At 32.3% G+C, this 27,500-nt stretch overlaps 2 protein-coding genes and 1 long non-coding RNA gene across 4 annotated transcripts in view; all 3 read left to right on the top strand.

Annotated features, from left to right (window-relative positions):
* Positions 1-27,500, top strand: part of LOC143083960 (uncharacterized) — a 292,090-nt gene that overhangs the window by 93,121 nt on the left and 171,469 nt on the right. The window lies entirely within an intron of this gene.
* Positions 1,144-24,112, top strand: LOC143082046 (RUN domain-containing protein 1-like). Of its 2 annotated transcripts, none has more exons than XM_076257620.1 (11): positions 1,144-1,285; positions 11,798-11,944; positions 12,146-12,290; positions 13,831-13,926; positions 15,575-15,682; positions 16,035-16,147; positions 18,258-18,300; positions 19,248-19,338; positions 22,267-22,325; positions 22,833-22,913; positions 23,948-24,112. In XM_076257620.1, exons 2-11 carry the CDS (start codon positions 11,799-11,801, stop codon positions 24,086-24,088), a joined length of 1,023 nt encoding a protein of 340 aa, XP_076113735.1. In that variant the 5' UTR covers positions 1,144-1,285; position 11,798; the 3' UTR covers positions 24,089-24,112. The 2 variants fall into 2 exon arrangements, with proteins under 2 accessions (XP_076113735.1, XP_076113734.1); XM_076257619.1 differs by lacking the exon at positions 1,144-1,285 and adding an exon at positions 2,828-2,875.
* On the top strand, positions 24,160-25,467 carry LOC143082047 (uncharacterized). Its single transcript, XR_012980236.1, has 3 exons — positions 24,160-24,252; positions 24,690-24,807; positions 25,364-25,467. It is a non-coding gene; the product is annotated as an uncharacterized LOC143082047 (long non-coding RNA).

Genomic DNA, 27,500 nt, shown 5'->3' with positions numbered 1-27,500 from the left:
ACACATTGCTTACGCCCAGATAGAAAACTTTTTATCCAATTTAAAATGCATCCCTTTATTCCAAGTTTTTCAAGTTTCAAAAATAAACGCTGATGCGGTACAGTATCAAACGCCTTGGAAAAGTCAAGGAAAATCGAGTCCAGTGGAAAACCACTATCAATTAATTCTGACCACTCATCCAGAACCTCTAGGAGTTGAGTAACACATGATCTACCAGGACGGAAGCCATATTGACTACTAGTAAAAAGATTGTTTGTAAGAATAAACTTCATAATATTGTCTCTAATAATGGATTCACATATCTTACATACCACTGACGTTAAGCTTACAGGTCTATAATTACCAGGTTTTAGTTTTTTCCCTTTCTTAAATATCGGTGATACTATGGCATTTTTCCAATCGTCTGGAACTTTCCCCTCTTTGATAGACTTATTAAAAATTAGAAACAATGGATAACAAATTGCATGTCTAACTTCATATAAAACTTTCGGATGGAGACCATCAGGTCCTGCAGATTTATCTGTCTTTAATTTATTAAGTTTCTTTATCACATCTTCCTGACAAATATTAATATCATTTAAATAATTGTTCGACACTGAATTAGTATCATAATCTTTCAAGTCCTCCGTTTGAGTAAAAACACTAGTAAAAAACTGATTTAAAACTTCAACTTTGTCAGCAGTACTGGATGCTAAAGTACCATCCGGTTTAACGTACTTCTCGCTGAAGTACTTATAACCCTTTGATACTTCTTTAATTCCAAGGCTCTGGCTACTGCCTTTAATTATGTCTTCAACAAATCCAAAAGTTATTGGTGGAACGATCGTTAAATCGTGTGTTCCACAACTGTCTTGTAAGCGATCTTGTTTATCGGCCATGTTGCTAGAATACGACCTTAACCTCGTTCTGATAATTATATGAATATTCATGACATCTCATTAAGAATGGAGTATAGTAAATATAAACAATAAATGTTAAAACAATATAGAGGACGACGATAGTTTCTGTGTATTTATTTATATATGATTTGGTAAATGTTTACTTATGTTTTATCATGTACCCGATATAAGATCATTCATGTCTATCTCAGGTATTTTTAATTGATTATATCGATCGCACTGTAGTTTGCCACCTACGCAACAACTTGCATTGTGACGTCATAGCATTATTGATCGTAAATAAAACGATGCTAGCTCTGCTTCTGTGATTACCCGGATAAACAGACTTTTGGCACCTGTCGATTCCCATATGGACAATTTTATTGCATAGAAAAACATGACAAAAAGTAGGTAAAATCTTCTTACACCAGATTTACAGAGGGGTTATACGTATGATTCGATGACACTGTTATAAACACACACAACGACAGTGTAGCGTCAGCAACTTGTTAAAAAAGGGGGGACAATATTCAGTAAACATGATCCTGTCTGAATTTCCTGACCAAAGAAATGTATACAGCATAGTCATGGCAATCTGTTACAATTATAACTTCATATTGAACAAAATGGGAATGTTTACAAACCGTTATAATTAAATTAATTTATCTGTACACATGATGATATTATATACATGTTGTTTACATGATATATCCCAAGTTTCGCCATAATTTTTGCTAAACTTGCAAGTTCTGTGTGTGTCTGTCCCATACAAGACAGTGTAGCCTGTAATTCAGTAGTTGTTTGTTGCTGTATATCATATTTGATTTCCTTTCTGTTTCATTTATATTCTATCTACATCAACATCCAATGCTATTCCAATACTACCTTATTGTGATTCCCGGCTAACCTGAGAATCTGTCCCGCTTGAACTATTGACGTCTATACAACAATCACTTTTCCATCATTCCATTGTGGCATCAGATATATTGTATTATGACGTCAAAATTTTACAGAAACCTGTGTGATGTCCAGTAATTGGGGACAAATAGCGATATTAAAGGTGTATTGTCCGGCACCAGACTAGCTCAAATAATTATGATGTCTTGCAAGGCTTTTTTTCTGTGATGCCTTCCAAGGGTACATGTACGTCAAACATCCAAATAATCATGATAATTATGACGTCTTGCAAGGCTATTTTAAAAAAATTTGTGACGCCTCCTAGGCTACAATATATGTATGTCAGCAAATGGTGAAACGTCCAATTATAATTACAAAGAAAAAAAGATAAAACAGCCTTACAAGACTTGTCTGTACATAAAATGTGCTCTCCTCGTTGGGATCATCAATTTCCATATCTGTGACTTGCTAGCCTACTCAGTACTGCATTGTACTGCCTGTGCCATTCTAAATAAAATTAGTTCTCGGTAACTGCTTCTTATTGTTTATATGTCGCACGTGGGACATATAAACAACGAGGAGCAAGTGTGGAGAACTAATTTTAAATAGATTGTGCCTGTGGAGGCTGTACTGACTTTGTTCAGAAATATTTTATGAAAATCAAACATAGCGTTTTTGTTGATTATTTATTTGATAAAAGAATACACATGATACAAACAGAGTAACTTTTTTTTGAATGATATATATTTAACTTTGAATTATAAACATTGTAAAGCTGAAAGCTCTTCTTGATCAGTAAATGTACATTGTATTATATAACATATATGTATATTACAAATGTATTAAAAAAAAATCATGGAAAGGGGCAAAATTAAAAGAAAACATCAATTGTCAAAGTACATGAAACTAATTATCACTATTAAAACCCATTCATGCATTTAATATCTTAAACATGAAATTTATTTATAGTCCCATTTAAGTTTTAAATGTCCAATACAGGTAGGCTTGTTTTCTGACATAAACGTGTTGTCGTTTATAGAATTTTTTGTCAATAAAAGGGACGATAGTATCTTTCACATAACATGTATGACGTTGACAAGGTAAATTTGTAAAAAGCTGGTAAATATTGAATAGTTCGAGTAAATTGACTTTTTTTCATGACTGTGGCATTGGGAGGGATTAGTAATGTGCTTTTCAGGTAAATTTTTATCTGCTATACATAGTTTTCAAATTAAATTTTGTGAAATATGAACATTGATGAAAGAAAGAATGTTGAACAGAAAAATTTTGGACAGTAAATTAGTATTTTATCATTTTAAGGAATCAGTTGACAATTTTGGTCATTTGACATGCATACATTTACATGACATGTACAATGATACTTGTACACAAATGTATACCTCATAATATGTAGCGATGATACATGTACACCAATGTATACCTTATAACATGTACAGTGATACATGTACACAAATGTATACCACATATACATTTGTACAATGATACATGTACACTAATGTATACCTCATAATATGTACAATGATACATGTACATCAATGTATATCTCATAACATGTACAATGATACATGTACACCAATGTATACATCATACATTGTCATAACATGTACAGTGATACATGTACACCAATGTATACATCATACATTGTCATAACATGTACAATGATACATGTACACCAATGTATACATCATACATTGTCATAACATGTACAATGATACATGTACACCAATGTATACATCATACATTGTCATAACATGTACAATGCTGAACTGACTTCAAATGAAGCTAATACTAACATGTCTAACAATGAACACTGCCCTTTCCTAGACTCCTGAATCTTAATACATGTAATACTTATAATTATATCTTAAACCGGAAGCTTAATACCAAAGTTTATGATAAAAAAGATACTTTTAATTTCGTATTGTTAATTATCCATTTTTAGATTGTGACATTCCCTTGTCACCATCTTATGGTGTTTATATAAATATCCCTACTTGTTAGAATTGCTTGTGTATGCATATGTAACAATGAATTTGATTTTAACGAAAGACATCTTTTTATTACTGAAAATTGTTACACGAAGGTTTACAATATCACAAATTAGTAAAAACATTTACTAAGTTTTATCATAGCTACAAGACATCATTCGTAAATATAAATCAACATGCATACATCTTATTCTTTCAGGTATTTCACATCCAATCTTTTATGGTAATTTTCTATATATAGCACAACAATGTTTTCATTCACCTCAAAAGCTAACAAAACCTTTTGACAGACTTATTCAGAAGGGATATAGTTACAATACTGTTGTCATGTCAGTAAAGTTGGCATATTTTGGAATTAATATTGATTCACATATAGGGTCTTTGCATCAGAATATGCAGAAATAAACACATTTATTCTAAAACCAGTTGTTGGCATGATACAGGTTATGTTCTCATTTTTTTTATGATGGTATGATACTGAACCCCTAACAGGAGGAATTGTGCTTTCATATGAAGAACACATACTCTTTCAATCAGTTTAATTGATGTCTGGAGTTGGCATGTCTCTTTGTCAGTAACTGCTAGTAGTCCTTTGTTAATTTATGTATCATTGTTAATTTCATTTTGCTACCTATTTTGACACTGGACTCTGACTTCTTTTAAACTGAGTTTTACTGTGGGAATTGCTGTTTGTTTGTTTATTCTTTATTGGCTAGAGGTAAAGGGGGAGGGTTGAGAGCTCACAAAACATGTTTAACATTGCCACATTCTGAATGTTTTTTAATTTTAGTTCAGTTATATGTTTTGGAGATTAGTGTGACATCCATTTTCACTGAACTAGTACATATTTGTGTTGAGGGGCCAGCTAAGTCCCCCCCCCTCCCTGACACAGAATTTGCTTCTAAAAAGATTTTCTTTATTCTTGTTGTTCTTGTTACTTTCGTTTTAACTCATTTATGGATAAAAGAACTTGAAGAAACGTCAATGTTTATTTCTTTTTACATTCAAGTAAAGATAAATTAGCATTCAAAAACATGCATAAACACTATTTAAAAACATATTTATTTCTTATGTGATGTATATATATATATATATATGTAAATAATAATTTACAGTTCATTGAAGTTTATTGATGTTAATATGATAATTTTAATAGAAAGAAGTTTATCCAGGATAAGCAATCATTTCAAACATTGTGCATGTTGTGTCAAAAGGAAATACATTAATATTACCGTGAGAATTTTGTTTTGTTTTTTTAGAGTTAAGTCATTGCCATAGACTATTTAACTTTAATATTTATATATAGAAGCTTCAATAAATCAGAATAATTTAAATTACCATATAAAAAAAAAGATGTGGTATGATTGCCAATGAGACAACCGTCCACAAGAGACAAAAATGACACAGAAATTAACAACTATAGGTCACTGTACGGCCTTCAACAATGAGCAAAGCCTATACCACATAGCCTTTTTGATGGTGCCATCTTAATCTAACTTTATCCAATAACTGTATAGGTGTAAATTTTCAAAAACTCAAAGTTATAAATCCCTCAAGTCTAAAATTTATTTTAGTAAGGGTGGAGAGAGGTATTTGTAGCAAAACCTATTTCTAATACAATTTCTATGCTTATCAATGTTATTTTTCTTACTGCTTAATATACATGTATTCGCTATATATGCCCTGGTGGGCCCTTAATAATAAGAAAAAGACTTGGTAATTTGATTGCCAATGAGACAACTCTCCACAAGAGATCAAAATGACACAGAAATTAACAACTCTAGGGCACCGTACCGCCTTCAACAATGAGCAAAGCCCATACCGCATTGTCAGCTATAAAAGGTTATAAGTTATTATCACTGGTGGGCCCTTAGTTGGTAGTTATTAACATGATATATGTTCTTCTGTTCTTCTTCTTCATTGTTTCTAGTATTAAAAGTGGAAGTTTTAAAATTATTCTATTTCATCTTATTAAATACTTGTAGTCTGCACCCTGCAATAATAGACTAGTAAATTTTTGAAACTTTCTTTTAAACATGTAAGGAAAATGTCGAAATAGTTGGATTTTTTTTTTGGTGCAGACTGTTTTGTTAATTGTTTAGAGATGAAAATATGGTGTATATATAATATATATAGATATAAGAAGATGTGGTATGATTAGGTGGCAATTATTAATTTAAAGGTAACACATCAACTGTAGTTTATATATATACCATGTATTGGGCCACACTTAAAAATATTTTGGTTTGCCCAAACCCTACCCAAAGGTTGAGACAGTGGGTAGGTAAGTAGGCTTTTTCTTTTTCTTTTTTTAAAAAAAGAAATTGAAGTACCAAATGTTTATTAGTCTTCATGCCTATTTGATTAAAAAACACTTCTTTAAATCAGGACTATAAAAGAATTTGAGTAGGCAGCTTTTTTCTGGGTAGGTAGCGTTTGGGCAAACAAACCTATTATTTATTATGGCCTTGTTGGTGACCTTCTACTGTTGTTTTTTTCTATGGTCGGGTTGTTGTCTCTTTGACACATTCCCCATTTCTATTCTCAATTTTATTTATACTTAATGTATTACACATTGACTTTTATATTTAATGTCAAATGTTTTATAGTCTTCATCTTAAGGTATTTTTTTTAAAGTAGGTTTTTACCTTCATTTGGACCTGGTTGATTCAAGTTTTTACATCATCATGATCATACACATCTAAACATAAGAATCAGATAAAATTTCAATACATATCTATAATACTAAAATAACGAGGTCCAATTTGTCAGTCGTCATCACGTAAAAACTTTATATATAACTAATATATATTTTGTTTTCCACATTATTAATATTGCCAATAATTAAGAAGTTCCGGGTCGAATCCGATACCGATACCAATAGTATATTCACATGTTACCTATAACCTTATCAGTACGTTCTGACAGGCGCACCACCAAACGCTGTATTTAGGATTTTGCTATACACGGGTTGTAATCACAGGGTTGACACTACTAAATTCAATCATTGTCACATTGTTCCCAATTGTAGTATTTTAATCAGTATATATGACTTTCTAAGATGAGAATACGAATAATAAAAATCTGGACTTAAAATAAGGCGTATAGCTACAACATGTACAGTTTTCAATTTGTTAGCCGGAATGACGTAAAACAGCGAATCAAAGAATTCAACTTTATTTATAACTCATAAAAGTTAATGCTGTTGATTAAAAAACATTCCTTTCCAGGCCCTTTTGTTTTCCAAATAAAATTAATAATACCAGTAATTGATAAGTTCCAGGTCGACGGGTTCAAACAGAAAGATGTTGAAAGCAGAGAAAACTGTGCATCATTTAATCAGCATGACTTTATCAGATGACAATACCACATTTGTACCAATACTAAAATAAGGCTTATGCATTGTTATATTCTTTAATTCAGTCACAGACCCGCGATATCACGGGTGTGTTCTGGTATATAATATATACATCATGTACAATTTAATTCCTTTGCATTTTTTGATCATTTGATATTTGTGGTTGTTCAACCAAACTTTGACAAACTTGAATTATTTTGTTTGAACAAAACACCTACGAGGCTATGACATTTGATATACGTCACTTACTTATCTAGAAGTGCACCTGTTAGGAAGTATATATTGAAATTGACAATTTGACAATTTCAAACTTCATGAAATATATAAACAGCTTCATTGAAATTAATTTAAATGTAAATTGACAAACGTGCTTTGAAATACATTTGGTTGGATTAATTTGTTAGACTTGAAACTGCTAATACATGTAATATATACATGATATAATTGATTATAACCATTTATAGTTTTAAAAAATATGAAATTGACATGATTGAGAAAAAAACTGATTTTTTTTTTAATTTCTATACTTTTTTGAGTTGATGTGATAACATTACCCACATTTGACAGCTAATAATACACTGCAGTCTTAGACATGTCTTTTTATACGGCCGCAAAATTTGAAAAATTTTTCGTCGTATATTGCTATCACGTTGGCGTCGTCGTCTGCGTCGTCGTCGTCGTCCGAATACTTTTAGTTTTTGCACTCTAACTTTAGTAAAAGTGAATGGAAATCTATGAAATTTTAACACAAGGTTTATGACCACAAAAGGAAGGTTGGTATTGATTTTGGGAGTTTTGGTCCCAACATTTTAGGAATTAGGGGCCAAAAAGGGCCCAAATAAGCATTTTCTTGGTTTTCGCACTATAACTTTAGTTTAAGTTAATAGAAATCTATGAAATTTTGACACAAGGTTTATGACCACAAAAGAACGGTTGGGATTGATTTCGGGAGTTTTGGTTTCAACAGTTTAGGAATTAGGGGCCAAAAAAGGGCCCAAATAAGCATTATTCTTGGTTTTCGCACAATAACTTTAGTTTAAGTAAATAGAAATCTATGAAATTTAAACACAAGGTTTATGACCATAAAAGGAAGGTTGGTATTGATTTTGGGAGTTTTGGTCCCAACAGAATAAGGGGCCCAAAGGGTCCAAAATTAAACTTTGTTTGATTTCATCAAAATTGAATAATTGGGGTTCTTTGATATGCCGAATCTAACTGTCATGACTGTGTATGTAGATTCTTAACTTTTGGTCCCGTTTTCAAATTGGTCTACATTAAGGTCCAAAGGGTCCAAAATTAAACTTAGTTTGATTTTAACAAAAATTGAATCCTTGGGGTTCTTTGATATGCTGAATCTAAAAATGTACTTAGATTCTTGATTATTGGCCCAGTTTTCAAGTTGGTCCAAATCGGGGTCCAAAATTAAACTTTGTTTGATTTCATCAAAAATTGAATAAATGGGGTTCTTTGATATACCAAATCTAACTGTGTATGTAGATTCTTCATTTTTGGTCCTGTTTTCAAATTGGTCTACACTAAAGTCCAAAGGGTCCAAAATTAAACTTAGTCTGATTTTAACAAAAATTGAAATCTTGGGGTTCTTTGATATGCTGAATCCAAAAATGTACTTAGATTTTTTATTATGGGCCCAGTTTTCAAGTTGGTCCAAATCAGGATCTAAAATTATTATATTAAGTATTGTGCAATAGCAAGTATTTTCAATTGCACAGTATTGCGCAATGGCAAGAAATATCTAATTGCACAATATTGTGAAATAACAAATTTTTTTTTTAATTAGAGTTATCTTTCTTTGTCCAGAATAGTAAGCAAGAAATATCTAATTGCAAAATATTGTGCAATAGCAAGATTTTTTTTTAATTGGAGTTATCTTTCTTTGTCCAGAATCAACTTAAATCTTTGTTATATACAATATACAATGTATATTCACTTTTTACTACCAACTGATAAATTAAAATAATCTTTACCATTCAGTGATAACAAGCAGTTTTTTTACATCTTAATATTTTATGATGTATTTAAATGAGTAGTTATTGTTGCAAACTCCATTAGAAATTTCAATTGAGATTAGTTTTGGAATAAGGGAAAGGGGGATGTGATTAAAAAAATTGGGTTCAATTTTTCTCATTTGAAATTTCATAAATAAAAAAGAAAATTTCTTCAAACATTTTTTAGAGAGGATTAATATTCAACAGCATAGTGAATTGCTCTAAGAGAAAACAAAAATTTTAAGTTCATTAGAACACATTCATTCTGTGTCAGAAACCTATGCTGTGTCAACTATTTAATCACAATCCAAATTTAGAGCTGAATCCAGCTTGAATGTTGTGTCCATACTTGCCCCAACCGTTCAGGGTTCAACCTCTGCGGTGGTATAAAGCTACGCCCTGCGGAGCATCTGGTTAAAGTTTGATTTTATATGACCGCAAAAATTAAAACAATAATGTTGGTCGTATATTGGTATCACATCGTCGTCAACGTCATCTGAAGACAGATTGTTTCCAGATCTATAATAACTTTTGAATAAGTAAAAAGAAATCAATAAAATTTTACCACACTGTTTTATAACCACATAAGGATGCTTTGGGATTGATTTTGGGAGTTATGATCCCAAAGGTTTAATATCATTTGTAGAAGGTTGGGATTTATTTTAAGGGGTTATTGGGCAAACAGTCTAGGTGTTAAGGGCCAAAAACAAGCATTTTTCTAGTTTCAAGACAATAACTTGTGTTTGTATGGATCTCTCTGACATTGTACCACAAGTTTCCATATAACACAGGGAAGGCTGGGATTCAGTTTGGGGTTAATTTTCTGGAATATGTAGGAATATAAGGGGCAAAAAAAGAAGCATTTTTCTAGTTTACAGACAATAACTTGTGTTTTAGTGTATGGATCTCTATAAATTTTTACAAGAATGTTCAATACCACTAAAGGAAGGTTGGGATTGATTATGGGGGTTATGGTCCTAATAGTTTAGTAATAAGGGGCCAAAAAGGGGGCCCAAAATAATAATTTTTGCAGTTTTCAAACAATAAAATTGAGAATGGAAATGGGAAATGTATCAAAGAGACAACAACCCGACCATAGAAAAAACAACAGCAGAAGGTCACCAACAGGTAACTTATGTTTAAGTGTATGAATCTCTCTGAAATTAAACCGCAAGTTTCCATACCATGAAGGGATGGTTAGTATTGACTTTGGGGGGTTATGGCTTAAAATGTTTCGGAATTCGGGGCAAAAAAGGAGAAAAACTAGGTATTTCTGGTCAATTGACAATATAAATATAGACGATTTAATAGCAGTAAAAGGGAGGTAATTCTAAAACATTTAGCATACAATGTTGGGTATATTCGGATTTACCTCCCTAACAGTAACACTACTTGTATATTTATGTATAAAGAAATGTCAGGTTTTGGACTTTGGACTAATTGCAAATAAAAGGGGGTGGTAGTTGTTTTCAATTTTTTTTCTTCAAATTTCTCAAATTCCAAATTTTTGAAAACTCAAAAGAAGAAATCTTTAATTGCACAATATTGATGATACTTGCACCAACTGTTCAGGATTTCGAATTCTGCGGTCGTACATGTATAAAGCTGCGCCCTACGGACCACCTGGTTGATATATGTTTAACTGATAATTACTATTTGTAATTATCATTGAAACTAGTTACTGACACAAACTATTGTTACTAAATGCATTAAATAACTTTGAGGCTCATTACACAATTTATTTTGTGATTGGTCCAAACATCACTTTGCTAATAACTAATGTAGAACAGAACATTGTCAGATTCTTGTCAGAAAAATGTGGATACAGGAGATTTATTTTTAATTGAATTGTGTATCTTCATATAACATGTTCATGTATACCCACACAAAGTTTGATTATTGAGTTTGATGAATGTATAAAAGAGCGAGTGATGATTGTGGTATGAAATAATAGGATTATGAAAATGATCAATAATATCCTTGTGGGTGGAAAAGTCTTGAAAAGACAATACTTAGACATTTATATTGATCTAATTAATAATAGAGTGATGTTACGACTATATATGCTAGTGAGATGGGTGGACACAAGAGGATTTGAAAAATACATCAAATTTTCTTACCAGTATTTAAGAATTTTTGGATAGTCTATTTCTGGTTTCAAGTATACATAAAAGTTATATGCATGAAAAATACCTTAAGGGGTGTTAAACACTGACAATCATACATACCAATAATATAACAAATTGGCGTTGGTCTGTTGTCGGTCTCAGTCATAAACTATTTCAAGAATTGTTTCCCTTGAAACTACAGGGCCAAATACCTTCAAACTTCAAATAAATGTCCCTTAGGGAAGCTGGTTTATAAATTGTATCAGAAGTTTTCTTGGTTTTACAAATGTTTTTGGTTATTATCCTTAATGTTATGATAGATAAAGAGAAAGTCAAAATGACAAAAATGTTTAGCAAAGTAACATGAAGTAAGATCTGCAAACAGGTGGAATGCCTGAAACTGAAATTACAGGTGAGCGATATCAGGCGCTTATGAGCCTCTTGTTTCATTTTATTTGTTTGCACTAATTTAATATTTTAGACAAGTCTTCATGCAGATATAGCTTGTTATAAATGATAATTGAAACAATTCATGTTACAGGATGATGGAAGAAACACAAGTCAGTGTTAACGATGAAAGTTATGACTACGACAGCTTTGATGAAAACAGTGACGAAAGACCTACAGAACGTTGGGCTCCCTTAGGTGCTGCTGCTGTCAGCCCAGCTCCATTTCAGACAGAAACTAGGTATGTATTGTAAGAGTTATTACCCCTTCAGAATGTCATTTATTTGAAGAGTAATGTCCCTTATTTTTTTGAAAAATTGTAAATCAAATGTAAATATACTGCCAACATGAAATTCCTTAATTCAAAAACAGATTATTGTTTAGATGATTGCAATTATCTCAATAAAAAAATACTAGAAATATATATTTATAAATTTTTCAGCCATCATGCACAGAACGATCAGTTACGACAGTTAGAAGAAGAGCAAGAACAGCTAAATTCATCACTACTAGCCCTGACCACACATTTTGCCCATGTCCAATTTAGATTAAAACAGATTGTTAGTGCTCCTCCTGATGATAAAGAGGTAAAAAAACAGAACAATTAATTAATGAAGATAGATGACTGCTTACTGTCCAGGGGCAAATTAATATGCAAACTGTAAACTAACCAATTTTTGAGAACAATTTATTTTTGTGAACGATTTATTCTCACAACTTTCGCGAGAATGAAAAAACACGAACATAAATTGTTGTGAAATTTTAAAACCTGTGTCTTTCCTTGTCTTACATGTCTAACTAGATCAAGTAAATTTAAGAATAGTAAAATTAAATCGCTGCAATTTGGGATAGAAAAGGCTCAAATGAAATAAAGTATCCACAAAAAAAGTTTGTTAACAGTACTAGTTATCAGGACATGAACATCTTCACTTTAATTTGAATAATAACCCTGCTTTTTACAAGACTGATACAATGAGCCAGACATGTCACATTATTCTGACTTCAAGGCAACCAGTCTTTGCTAAGTGCTTAGCCAGTCAGGGGTACTACTTAAACAAGTTAATTTTATTTACTTGAACAAGTAAAAAAATATGTACACATATAAGTAAATTTGTAGGATACTTATACAAGTGAATTTTATTTACTTGTATAGGTAAAAAAAATTGGCTTCGTTATGTCCCTTAGACATGTTAGACATTCAGAATTTTTTATTTACTTGTACATGTATAGGTAAAAAAGTCATCCTTTCTTCTTTTCTTGAATTCTTAAGATTTCTTTGCTCTAATAGAATTTTAACTTGTGTCTTTACTAATGATTTAAGTGTAATTTCATGCACAATGAAAATCCCATTTGTCTTTTATCTTCATAACACTGCTTATTTACAAGCCCCAAAGGAGCAATTTTTAAAGGCCTTGCGCAATATACAAAATCGTTGCTCAATAAGTTTCTTTGATGAATTAATGAGACTTTAATGAAAAAATTTGTGCAAACCTGAGAAAAATCATTAAAGGCATGATTTTACATCTCAAAACTTGATGATTTTTGTGGGATTGTAAGAAAAATTTACTTATACAAGTAAATTTTTGAGAAAATTATAGGGAGATTATTCAAACATTATTTATTTACTTATATGTGTATATTTTTTTTTACTTGTTCCAAGTAAATAAAATTAACTAGTTTAAGTAGAACCCCTGACTGTTAGCAGAGAAGCAGCAACTTCCGATTGTAAAGTCTTTGGTTTGAACGGGCTGTGGTGTTTGACGATAAAATGTACACTTTCTTTTAAACAATAACAACAAATCACGTTAATGTTTTTCCAATGATGATAACGATATTTATTTCAGACCTCTGACGAATCAGGATAAGGATATTTTGACTATCACAGTAAAATTTTAACCAATTTAACGCTAACAGTAGCCGAAAATGACTGTTTATTGCCTGACGTTAAAGAAATTACTACCCTCTTTAAGCTGACCGGCCATTGCTTCCCAGGAGAAAATGATGAAATGCACATGAGCCATCTTGTAACTTATAGGCAATACTGTGTATAGAACATAAATTTACAAGTTATAAAAAATCTCCTTAACAAATATTGACCATTCATTAAATGCTATTTTACTCCTGCAGACATTATTACAAATATTAGAAGAGTTTGCCTTTAGAGGTATTCCTGATGCAAGATTATGTTTAGACAAAAAGTTGGAGGAGGTTCAAGAGGAAATGGTAAGTCCACATTAAAAATAATTTAATTTTGGATGTAACCCGTCATCTGATTGGCTGACATCATTTTGTTTATCAGCTCATAGACAAAAAGTTAGAGGAGGTTTAGTAGGAACTGGTAAGTCCACATTTAAAAATGTTTTTTGAACACAATTTAAAACCAAAGTCGAAATATGAAAAATTGAAACCTGAGAAAAATGACAATTTCGAGACAGAACTTCTAAAAACAAACTAAACCTACAGGTATATAATTAATACTGGGGTTGGGAGGACTTATTATAGACACCAACCACTCATTATATAAAATAAAATTGAGAAAGGAAATGGGGAATGTGTCAAAGCTAGACAAACCTAACCATAGACAAATGAAAGATCAGAAAACAGCAAGAAAATACTGCACCGGAATGCAATGTTTGTTTTACTTTTAAAAAAAAACCACTCACAACTTATTTATTTGAGAGTCTCCCATCCTGCACCCCCCATACATTTATACAGTTCACTCTTGTTGTCTTGAACTTGGTTGACTCAAAATTGCTGATGATTCGAAGTTTTCACATGGTCCCGAACTTTGTTTCATATAAATGTATGTATTTCGACTCCTGATGAGTCGAAATTTTGGTTTAGTCAAACTAAATTTTTGATCCCAAGGTTAACAAAAGCATTCACGATTCATTATTTATCTTGAACTGATACAAACATGTCAAAAACATGACCTCCAGGATTTAAATGGATTGAAGAGTTAATTTGACAAAACATGTGTAATTAAATTTCTGGTCACTGACCACTGTATTGATTAATGACATGCTATTTCTACGAGTGTTTACCTAAGATTATCTTTTATATAAAAATTATAAATAATTAGTGATACATTGTAAATGTTCATGAAAAAGTATTTAAAATGTTTACAAAAACAGTTATTAATGATTTAAACTGATGAGCTTGGATGTGTATAAATTAAACGGGAGATTTAGACTTCCTTTGGTGAATAACAAAAACTACTCAATCGGCTTCTTTAATCTTGTATTTTTTCTTTTGAAAAGAAAGAGTGAGATAAAAGAAAAAGAAGAGAAATCTAGATTTTCTAAAATCTCTTGTATCTGAGGATATACAATTTTGTCAACTTTAAATGACCTTTATAATAGTTTAGGGGCCAGCCGAAGGACAACTCCGGGTGCTGGAATTTCTCGCTGCATTGAAGACCTATTGGTGACCTTATGCTGTTGTCTCATGTGTCTGTTCTATGGTTGGGTTGTTGTCCCTTTGGCACATTCCCCATTTCCATTCTCAATTTTAATAATGCTAAGATGGATTGGATATTACTCTCTCGAATAAAAAAAAGCCATAGGAAAAAATTGTAACTGAAACAATTCAATTGAATAAGTAAAAATAAATTGATTATAATAATGAAAGACCTACAAGTACATTGATCTGATACTAGAATATCGATCCTCTTCTTCTCATATTCATCTGGACTTATTTCAGCTTTACCAAGCTAAGGAAGAGTTGTGTCCCTTGGTCTTTCAAATTCTGGGTTTTTATTGAGTCTACCTATGTTTATCTCGAAATATTTCTCTGGTCTGACTGACTTCGAGATAACGAGAATAGACTGTATTTGGAACAGCCCTTAACATTTTTCTACCTTTTATTACAGAGTGATCAGGAACATGAACAGAAACTAATAGAGCAAAGAGAGAAACAGAGGGAGTTAATAGAACAGCTGAAGAAACAACTGGAAGAATTAGAAACTTATGCTTATGAGGTTTGTAGAAAATTTCGACCACACCCCTCCCCAAAAAAGTAGGTAACACAGTTTTCAAGCTTAACAAGAGTCCTTCAGCAAAAACTAACAAAATACCAGTCAACAGTTCACAAAACATGACATAAAAAAAATAAAAGGGAGAAACATGAACCCCACCAAAAACCAGGGGTGAATTTTGGTGTTCAGATCCTGCTCCACATGTGGCATCCATCAATCTGACAAATGATGCTGTTAAAAATCTGGATGTTTTCTGGTAATGATTATGTTTAATAAAATTATTTGCATGTTAATATATATATATATTTGTACATATAATGGTCTACAGTAAATTTCTTATACATATTTTCTATAGACTGGCGATGCTGATGTGGTACCTACATCCAAAGTGATGGAGAAACAAAAAGTTGTCATTGATGAACTGAAACATAAACTGGATCTTAATCTGGAAGGCTTTGACAGTCTCAGGTAAATAGGGGGATGTTATAAACTGATGTACAATGTAAATCAGTATCGCCTGCCTTGGGTCTGTGTGGTCTAGGTGTCAGTTATCAAACTATATAAATCACTACAACTACTAGCCTGAAGTTGAACAACCTGTGTTTAACCAGTTTGTGCCTGGCTAGCCTGTGTTTGATTATCATGTGCTTGACTATCCTCTGCTTGACTAGTCTGAGTTTGACTATCTTGTCCTTGACTAGTCTAAGTTTGACTATCTTGTCCTTGACTATCCTTTCCTTGACTAGTCTGAGTTTGACTATCTTGTCCTTGACTATCCTGTGCTTGACTAGTCTGAGTTTGACTATCTTGTCCTTGACTATCCTTTCCTTGACTAGTCTGAGTTTGACTATCTTGTCCTTGACTATCCTGTGCTTGACTAGTCTGAGTTTGACTATCTTGTCCTTGACTATCCTGTGCTTGACTAGTCTGAGTTTGACTATCTTGTCCTTGACTATCCTGTGCTTGACTAGTCTGAGTTTGACTATCTTGTCCTTGACTATCCTGTGCTTGACTAGTCTGAGTTTGACTATCTTGTCCTTGACTAGTCTGAGTTTGACTATCTTATCCTTGACTATAGTCGCCGTCAGCTGAAATTCGTAGCGGTTATCGGTAAAAATAATCTAAACTATCAATCGCGTTCACTCGAGATATAGTTTTTCACATTCCATTCATAAATCGCAAAAAGAAAAACCACTACTGACCTACCTTTTAAGTGATCACACTGTAATAATCCTGACCTTCACATTTTCCAGAATATTTTCCATTGTAATTCCGCCATCTTCGTTTCTATGAGGATCATTTGTTTACATATGACATTCGTCACTGTACGCAGTTTCCTGAAATGTTCCTTTCATTGATGTGATAAGGTTTCCCGCGCTTTATGCAAATTTTATGAAATTGAACTCCATGGAAACACTTCCGGTAAAAACAATGGCTGATTCCACCATACAAAATCGTCTATCAAAAAGTAAAGGTCAGGATTATTACAGTACGATCACTTAAAAGGTAGGTCAGTAGTGGTTTTTCTTTTTGCGATTTATGAATGGAATGTGAAAAACTATATCTCGAGTGAACGCGATAGATAGTTTAGATTATTTTTACCGATAACCCCTACGAATTTCAGCTGACGGCGACTATAGTCTGAGTTTGACTGTCTTGTCCTTGACTATCCTCTGCTTGACTAGTCTGAGTTTGACTATCTTGTCCTTGACTATCCTCTGCTTGAGTATTCTGAGTTTGACTATCTTGTCCTTGACTATCCTCTGCTTGAGTAGTCTGAGTTTGACTGTCTTTTCCTTGACTAGTCTGAGTTTGACTATCTTGTCCTTGACTATCTTGTCCTTGACTAGCATGCACTTGATTTGTCTGTGTTTGACTGTCCTCTCCTTGAATAGCTTGTGTTTGACTATCTTGTGATTGACTAGCCCTTGTTTGAATAGATAGTGCTTTGCTAGTATCTTTGTTTAACTATCTTGTCCTTGGTTGTTGATTCCCAGTTTTGTAAACAAATAAAAATTTGGTCACCATATGATAGAGCAAAGAATCTGATTCTGTTAAGAAATGGCTAAAAAGAAACTAACAAAACAGCAGCATACCACAACTTACCTGCATGAACTAAAATTACACCCAAAATCCAACTAGAATTCCAAACAACAACACACCACAGCAATTGTGAATGAGAATACAATCTTGAAATATTAGTTATTATTAATAAATCATGTTAATCTTTTTTAAATAATTAAAATTTTGTTATATAAAAAAATGCAACAAATCTATTCATGAATGTTTTCTTAAAATAATTATTTAACATATATTACTGTAAATTCAGAAATTATTGCAAGGTTTAATCGATATGTCAAAACACAAATGTTCAAGTGTTGCAATGATAAGATGTTTGAATATTTTATCTACTATATTCATCATGAAAGCTCAGGAATTAATTTAGAATTTGGATTGGTCATGTCAAAATAGCAAAAATAAATTTTCACATTAATGTCTGAATTTACAGTAATAATTATCAACAGAATAATAATTAGCTATGACCATTTAATTTTATAAATGTCTTTATATTTTACAGCACAGATCAGTTGAAACAGATTGTTGATCATGCTGTTGGAGAGGTTATTATTTTGTGCCTTTATTTTAAATATTCCCTGCTAAGGGCTATTCCATAAAAATGTATGAGGGAGGTTAGGAAACTTAAGAGAAATTTAATTATTGAATGTAGGTCATGGGTATTTTTTCAGTAAGCATCTATTAAACCAAAATGTGACTTGAATGGAGGGCTGTCTCATTGGCACTCATACCACATCTAAACCAAAATGTGACTTGAATGGAGGGCTGTCTCATTTGCACTCATACCACATCTGTATCTTGTTATATCTGTTTTCATTTTTACTTTTCTTGATATTTTTTTTAAAATGCATGTGGCTGAAAAAAATGATATTTTTGGGATTAGTGTGACTGAAGATTTTTTTTGGCATGTTTACAGCCCATGTCACAAAAAATTATATACTTATCAGGACTTTTATTTGTAATACAAAAAGATTTTGAGATGATTTTTTGTTCATTAGGGAAAATTTAAGGCAACTTCAACATAAAAAATTGTTTTAGGTATGTCTAAGCTTTAAAACTGACCTTAAAAAGATTGCATGCCTTTTCAAAGAACAAGGTCTCATTTGAGTACACTAAAAATCCTATTAAACTGGATTGTTTAAAATCTACTGAGCAGTTGATAATTTTTTGTTTTTTGCTAAGTCGTTGATGATCCTTGCCCTCATCAATTTTAATACTAATAATTCAGAAATAATTGCGATGTTTTTATTATTGAGAAAAATACGACAGGACTTAAATTGCAATAATTTTAACTCCCATTTTTTTTTTTTTTATATGAATTAAACAGGAATTTCTCAATATACAAAAATTGAAATCGCATTTTAATCCAAAATGACAAAATAGCAATAATAAATGCATGCAATAATTTCTGAATTTACAGAACATTAAAAATCATATTACCGTTAAACTTTATTTACATGTAGTAATGTTCTGAATTTTCTTTCTTTTCCAGACAGTTAACCCAGGCAAGGTTAAAGAAAAGCTGATTCAGCAGTTATCAACACAGATAACTGATTTAGAAAGATTTATACAGTTTTTACAAGGTGATGGACTGGGCCAAAACTTCTTTTGCTTGTGGCACTGGTTAATTTTTTGTTGGGTTCTTTAAATGTTGACAAGATTTTAGATATTGCTAAATTTCTCAATAGCAAAAAATTATTTTCTATTAAGCAATGGATAACAACAGACGGAATTGAAGTTTTCTGACTGCTAAATTTTTAATCTGATAATTTTCTAAATTGTATAAAATAACCTTGTTTTTGGTACTTAAGTTCCCTATTAATGGGTTACAAAAACTCTTTCATTGCAACCCAAAGATTTTATTTTTTATCGTATAATTAATTTGATTATTCACCAAATTCTTTGGTGTTTTTAATGAAATTTTGACCTGGTAATGCTTTTAATTCCTTAGTTGAGGGATTTTCCTTCCCGACTTAGAAATAACATAGTTGCTATTTTTCTGAATTATTTTATCATATTTTCTTATTTTATCACACTAACAATTAATAACCCATCAAATAATGTAAGCAGCCATGTATTTAATATTAATTTGCTTAAAATTAGAATTACTGGATCTGAATTTTTAAGGAGAATTATTTCGAATGATTTTCGGAAAGGTTACTTGTTTTGTTTGGAATCATAGATTTACTATTACAAGTAAGCTCTGAGCATAGTTGAAGTATGCTTGGAGCTTTATAAGTAGGCTCTCTTCAGTAGTTCATATGACAATAGTTATCATGATTTATTAGGATGTCTGTAAGAGCTTTAGCATTTCTCATGTTTCTATACAAAGCTAGGAAAGTACTACTCAGAAGAGTCTTATTAAAAAGCTCTGAGCATCCTAGGGTTATTGCCCTTTAATGACAAGTCATCCCCATTAGAATTTTTTTAACAGAAACTATAGTAAACAGAGAAAAACTGTGACTAGCAAAAATATAAACAAAATTAGATCTAAAAATAGATTAAAGACTCCACATTCGAATACGTCTGGAATAGCTTTGAATTTTGTCATTGCCAACTGTCCATTGTAAGATTTGATCTATATGATCCCTTGTGGCAACCTTTTAGAGTTCACATACCATTAATGTTCTTTCATAGTGATGCAGCACATGCAAAACTTACAATATTTCTGTACTAATTCTAAAATGAATTTAAAGTGAGGAGAGCAGCGTGTCTGTCCATGGTGGACAGGTGAACATTTCAAAATCTGTGTGTTTATAGTGAACAGGTGGTAATTGCTAAATCCATGAGAGCTGTTGTGTACCTTCAAGTGGAACACATTAATGACAATTATAATTTCAGCCATCTTAAAATGAAATTATCTCTGTTTTGATTTAGTTTTATATTCTTTTTTAACGTTTATAAGCTTCATCCAAAACCTGCTTTTATCATATACATATATATATATACTAAGTGCTCCCTTTGTCACCTTCAAGTTTAGCAATACTAATAAAATATATATATATAACCAGTGGCGGATCCAAGGGGGGGGGTGGGTTTCAAGGGTTGGAACCCCCCTTTTTTTTGGCCGATCAATGCATTTGAATGGGAGCATAATTATAGTTGGAACACAACCCCCCCCCCCCTTTTACTCTGGGTTGGGAACCCCCCTTTTTAAAATGGCTGGATCCGCCACTGATAACAATAGATAGATCTAACAAGAACCATCAAATATATGATATTTTTCAACTATAAGCTGTTTCTGAATTGATTGCATGGGGGTAGATAGGTACTTCTATTCAATTTTGATGAGTTACAATTATTTTAATCAAATTTATATTTTTGATTTAATACATATGCATGTGCTAGGAGCTGTCTGAAAATTGCAGTGAGGTGAGAGGTTTTGTTTTGCACCCTGTTGAAGACCTCATTGTGACTTTAAGATGAAGAACAGCAACAAAAGAGTTGTTTTTAATTTGTGTGTGTACTGATTTTGTGTTATGGATGGAAACCCCATAACCTTTGTTTACAAATATGACAGTTTGTAAAAAAAGGACCCAACTCATCTTTGATCTTAGAATGGCCAAAATTGTGAGAGAAAAAAATCAATATCCTTGCAGCTTATACTACTTGGTAATGTATTCATGAGCTGTAAAGTTTGTATGAGTAATGTACTCATGAGCTGTAAAGTTAGAATGAGTAATGTACTCATGAGCTGTAGAGTTAGTATGAGTAATGTACTCATGAGCTGTAAAGTTAGTATGAGTAATGTTATGCTCATGATCAGGGTTGGGAACTCACATGAGCTGTAAAGTTGGTATGAGTAATTGTATGCTCATGATCAGGGTTGGGAACTCACATGAGCTGTAAAGTTGGTATTAGTAATGTTATGCTCATGATCAGGGTTGGGAACTCACATGAGTTGTAAAGTTAGTATTAGTAATGTAATCATGATCAGGGTTGGGAACTCACATGAGCTGTAAAGTTAGTATGAGTAATGTAATCATGAGCTGTAAAGTTGGTATGAGTAATGTTATGCTCATGATCAGGGTTGGGAACTCACATGAGCTGTAAAGTTGGTATGAGTAATGTTATGCTCATGATCAGGGTTGGAAACTCACATGAGCTGTAAAGTTGGTATGAGTAATGTATTCATGAGCTGTAAAGTTGGTATGAGTAATGTATTCATGAGCTGTAAAGTTCGTATGAGTAATGTTATGCTCATGATCAGGGTTGGGAACTCACATGAGCTGTAAAGTTGGTATGAGTAATGTTATGCTCATGATCAGGGTTGGGAACTCACATGAGCTGTAAAGTTGGTATGAGTAATGGTATGCTCATGATCAGGGTTGGGAACTCACAACCTTGAGTGTTGACTAGCTAATGATATAAAAGATGAACTTCTTAGACCACTCGTCACACAAGGCTTCTTACTTATTTGAAATGCATTCTGCATATATGATAATTTCTAAAACAGTATTTTTTGTCATTAGTGTATTTCATTTTTGAAGAACATAAAATGTCTTTTTCAGGGGAGGCAACAAGTCCTGGGCCTTTAGGAAAGGAGAGATGCACATGTACAGTTCATAAGGTTTGTCAGATTTAAATTTGTCAATAAATTTTGTCCCTAGGGTTTTACCAAGTAATTATTTTTTAAAGAGTTATGCCTCTTGGAAATATACATTGTTAGCACATGGTTAATGCTTGCCTTTTATGAAACATATATCATAGGTTCACATCTGACACCATAATGTCTCAGAAATTTTTAAAATAATCAATTTTAACAGAGTTATGTCCCTTGGAAACATTAATTATATTGGAAATTGCATTGCATTTGCTCACAAGCCTCCATTTCTTCATGATATTTATATTAAAAAGATTGTTTTAAAGTTATTGCACTTGTACTTCTATTAAATTGCAGACATGTAACTGAAATGTAATTTTTTTAAGGAAAAATAAAAAAAATTGGCAAAAATAATTTATAGCTTTAAAAAGAGAAGGCCAGAAGGGTCGTGATATTTGAAGGAATTTGAAAATAGGAGAAGGGAAGGTTGTTATAAACCATTTATAAATTGTATAATTCTTGTATTTTCCTTAGTTTCCTTCTGGTGATTGTTCAGATACCTCTTCAAAGGATTGTAAAGTACGAGACCAAAATACAAACAAGCACAATAAAAAGGTAAATATACAATTAATCAGGAGACTGTATAGATTTGTAGAGGGCATAGCTGGATTAGATACATCTTTTCATAATTGTTGTTTAACACTATTTAAATACTTCATTTTGTTTTTCATGTATCTTGACATGATTTAAATAATTCTGTCTTTGTACAGTTGATACTCAATGTTATTTCTTTCATGAAGTACATTTCTCTAATTCTTAGCAGATGCATTCTTTTTCTGACCTGTTGATAAACATGTGGTTTGTTTGATCTTAGTTCTTCAATGGTCAAAATTTAATTATGGTAACAAGATGCAACATTTTACTTGCTTTTCTCTGCATTTCCTAAAATGACACCACAAGAAAAAGTAATCATGTCTGATGAATTCAGATGCATACGATTGGAAAAAAAGTATTAAGTTTATGTGCATATTGTTGAAAAAAATCATTAGATAAACAGATTTCACATCGAAATCTTGTATACATGTGTTATACTATATTTTCCACTCTACAGTCTAATTTTTGATATTCAAAAGCATTTTAAATTCGAAAATTTTACTGTCACCAGTGGAGAAATGTTGTATCACGTCTAAAGTAGTGGTAGAATCAATCCTGTAAAATCAGAAATTATTACGTGCATTCATTATTGTGATTTTTGACAAATGGTAAACAATGTTAAAAATAATAATGGCAGTTTCAAGAAAATCTGAGTACAGATATCAGCATGCGGGTTCTTATTATTGCGAGACTCATCCAGTCCCATTTTTCAAGAATTTGCGATAATTTCTAAATTTACAGTACTGTAAACCAACTTGTTTTTTGCGGATGTTTCATTTCACTTTTATTCCTTTCTAGTCCACTTCGCGGCAACTTAATTTCGCAATTATCTAGTTTACTTGATGTAGTTAAATAAGAAAAGATCCAAGTTATACATATTCGCGACTGTTTAAATTCGCATGATTTTTCTACTTGGAAATAAATCTCCTGCAAAAATCAGTTGTTTTACAGTATGTAGACATATGCAGCTCTTTTAATATATCTGATTTCTACAGAATGTGAAAGAAACCAGAGCATTTATAAAGAAAAGTATCGAGTTACTACAGATGTTCCTAATTAGTCAGTTTGGATGTGGTGGGAGGGACTTCCAGAGAAACTTACTGAAGAAAACAACAAAAGGCAATCATTGGGGGTAGGTATTTAGTCAGTTTGGATGTGGTGGGAGGGACTTCCAGAGAAACTTACTGAAGAAAACAATGAAAGGCAATCATTGGGGGTAGGTATTTAGTCAGTTTGGATGTGGTGGGAGGGACTTCCAGAGAAACTTACTGAAGAAAACAACAAAAGGCAATCATTGGGGGTAGGTATTTAGTCAGTTTGTATGTGGTGGGAGGGACTTCCAGAGAAACTTACTGAAGAAAACAACAAAGGCAATCATTGGGGGTAGGTATTAAAGAAAGTAAACACAAAAATCCACTCGAAATCCACTCAAATCCTCTCTAAATCCACTCGAAATCTCTCAAAGGATCTATAATATGTAGATATATATAAATGTTTATATAAATGTTTATTTACTGATAAGGCTCGTAATAGATAAAAAAAAACAATTTGTAGATTATGATTTAAAACTCCTCGTGTAAGAGCCAACTTGAGTTATTGATAAGGAAAACAAATGTTAAAAGAATATGTATGAGTAAACTTGTAACCAAGTCAATACTTCTTAATTAAGCATTATGAAAAAAATATACGGAATAGAAAAATATGGACTTGATTTTAGCTTGATGTTTCTATTTGTAGAGACTTACGAGCTAGGTTAGAGGTTGCTATAAACAAAGTATTAGAGGCAGCCGTAGAGGAGGAAAAAAATCAGGAGAAAGACGACAGGTTCAGTGAATATGGCAGCGATTCAGAGGAGGTAAGAATGAATAAACTGACCTCTAATTATAAATTATCATTGATCATCTCAACTAGATTGATTTTCTCGCTAGACTGGGCACAGCAAGAGTGATAAGAGCATTTGAGTTGCAATGACCAATGATAATCTGTTATTTGGCTATTGTTACCTATGGCGAAGTTAATTTCATTGGCAATGGGCATGTGCACCCATAGTTTCTATCAATAATTTGTCATATCACTCGACTGTGCTGAGAATGGAAATTATCAGTCTGAAGATTTTGTAAACGTGTTGAATTAGTAAAATAATATTTTATCCCATTTTATGTATAGCTTAATGTGAAGTATACATTTGCAAAAAAAATTGTTTGTAAATACTTCACATCCACTGATCTTTGAAGCAAATTGTGAAATGTTAACCAGTAAACATAAGCCCCCCCCCCACACCTTACATTTATTTCTGGAATAACCCTTATATCAGTTAGCTTATTTATCTTGTTTATTTTACCAACCATGCAAGGACTGTATAGTCAGACAAGGTCATTAAAAACTTTCATTTGTTGTTTTTTATTGTACAGAGTCAAGAACAAAGCAGTGCTTTGCTTACCCAGACTGTGAGAAGAGATCTTTCAATGGCCATTAGAGATTTGATAGAACATGGACTTATGGAGGTATGTCACAGGTTGTTTTTGGTAAAGGGTAGGGGCCTTGGTAGCTAAGTGGTCTAAATAGTTACTGGGTAAACATTTACAATTAATTCTCCATAGGCGGTAATGGTAACGTTTTCCTCTGCAATTGGGTTCAACCCGTGCACTCTGGTTCTAAACCTAGTTTTTTTTTTTTGGTTCTGAACCTTGGTTCTTTGGTTCGAAACCATGGCAACTGGTTTAACATCCGGGTTGTTTGGTTCTAGCAACCCAACTTCTTGGTTCCATCTAGGTTCTTTTCTAGAACATTCTTATTTTCCCGTTCAACTTTGAGAAGATATCCGCAAGTATCCGAATAAAAAGATAAAGTAGGTCAAAGACGCTAAACTTATTTTATAACCTTAAACAGAATATTTCATTCATAAATACATTTAGCATCGTGGAAATATGAAGCTATAAGGTAAATACTTTTTATTTTCATAATTTTACATTGGAAACTGGCCAAATTACAACAATTGGTTCCATCTGGGTTCTATTCTAGATCATTCTAATGTTCCTGTTGAACATAACAGAAGATAACCGCAAGTCTCCGTATAAAAAGGTAAAGTAGGTCAAAGACGCTAAAATTATTTTATAACATTAAATATTGATTCCCTATATAATCAACAACAACAACAAAAAACCTGGATCCGCCTTTGCTAGAGGTTTTAAAACCACCCAATTAGGACATGTTGTTTATATGGCTTACGATATGTGCATCTTGCCACTTGACCAGTTGACGACTTGCATATATATTTGATTGCACATTAATTATCAAGTTCGACTTAATTTTATTTAATGGCTTTTTAATAATGTCAGATTTGAAAGAAATACATGTGAAGTTTATCATACAAATCTTTTTGTTCAAAACAGAATGTTAAAAGACATATAAAGGAAAGTGATGATCAATAAGTTGGTAAGCTTTAATTAGTTGGAAAAAAAGTTATAAAATATAATAAAATGTATAATTATGTACAATAAATTTGTCAAATTTGATACTCATTCAGTCATTGTGAAGGGCATGCATATAATCATTCGGCCAAAAATAAATCAAAATTAAGATTAATTATTTTTATAATAAAATTATATGTATGTGTTAATGACAGGGCTAGCTATATATATATATAGTGGGATGTGTATCACCAGCACAATAGTCAGAACTTCTGTGTTGGCGCCATGATTTAGGGGCATAAAGAGTTACACTAGTCCGTCTGTCCCGAACGTCCCATAAAAACGGGTTCCGCTCTCCTAACTTTAGTTTGCTTCAACCAAATACTATAAAACTTATACACACTATATAAAAGAAGCTGGTGCATGAGTGCCAATGAGAACTCTCCACTAGAGACTAAATGACACAGAAATTAACAATTTTACAATGTAGCCTAGGTCACCACACGGTCTTCAACAATGAGCAAGGTTCATACCGCAAAGTCAGCTATTAAAGGCCCCGACATGACAATGTAAAACAATTCAAACGAGAAAACAAACGGTCTAATTTATGTACAAAAAATAAACGAAAAACAAAATAGGCACGTGCATATAAAATAAGGCGGGGTTAAACATGTTAGCGGGATCCCAACCCTCCCCCTTATGTGGCATGAGTGCCAATGAGAACTCTCCACAAAAGACCAGATGACACAAACACTAACAACTATAGGTCATATACAAAGTCAATACCGCATATAGTCAGCAATAAAAGGCACTGAAATGACATTGTTAAACAATATTCAAACGAGAAAATAAACGAACAAATTTATGTACAAAAAATGAACGAAAAACAAGTATGTAACAAATAAAAAACGGCATTCATTGAATTACAGGCTCCTGACTTACCAGGCACATACATACCGAATAAGGCGGGGTTGAACATATAAGCGGGATCCCCATGCACCTCAATACAAAATCAAATTTAAAATTTTTAAGTGTCACTTTTTTAGAGTTATCATGCCCCTTTAAAAACATAAGAAGTGCTGACTCTTTCGTTTCCTTTCTCTTAAATAAGTCTGACTCAATCAAATGTTAGGAACCT

Source organism: Mytilus galloprovincialis, chromosome 7 (genome assembly GCF_965363235.1).
Source record: "Mytilus galloprovincialis chromosome 7, xbMytGall1.hap1.1, whole genome shotgun sequence".
Taxonomy (NCBI): domain Eukaryota; kingdom Metazoa; phylum Mollusca; class Bivalvia; order Mytilida; family Mytilidae; genus Mytilus; species Mytilus galloprovincialis.
Note: the sequence above shows the minus strand (reverse complement) of the source record. Positions and strands in the feature narration are given on the sequence as shown.

Coding starts and splice junctions, on each gene's coding strand:
- LOC143082046 (XM_076257619.1), top strand. Junction 13,927..15,574: donor AGGAGGTTCAAGAGGAAATG/GTAAGTCCACAT, acceptor CTTTTATTACAG/AGTGATCAGGAACATGAACA. Junction 22,914..23,947: donor CAAACAAGCACAATAAAAAG/GTAAATATACAA, acceptor TGATTTCTACAG/AATGTGAAAGAAACCAGAGC.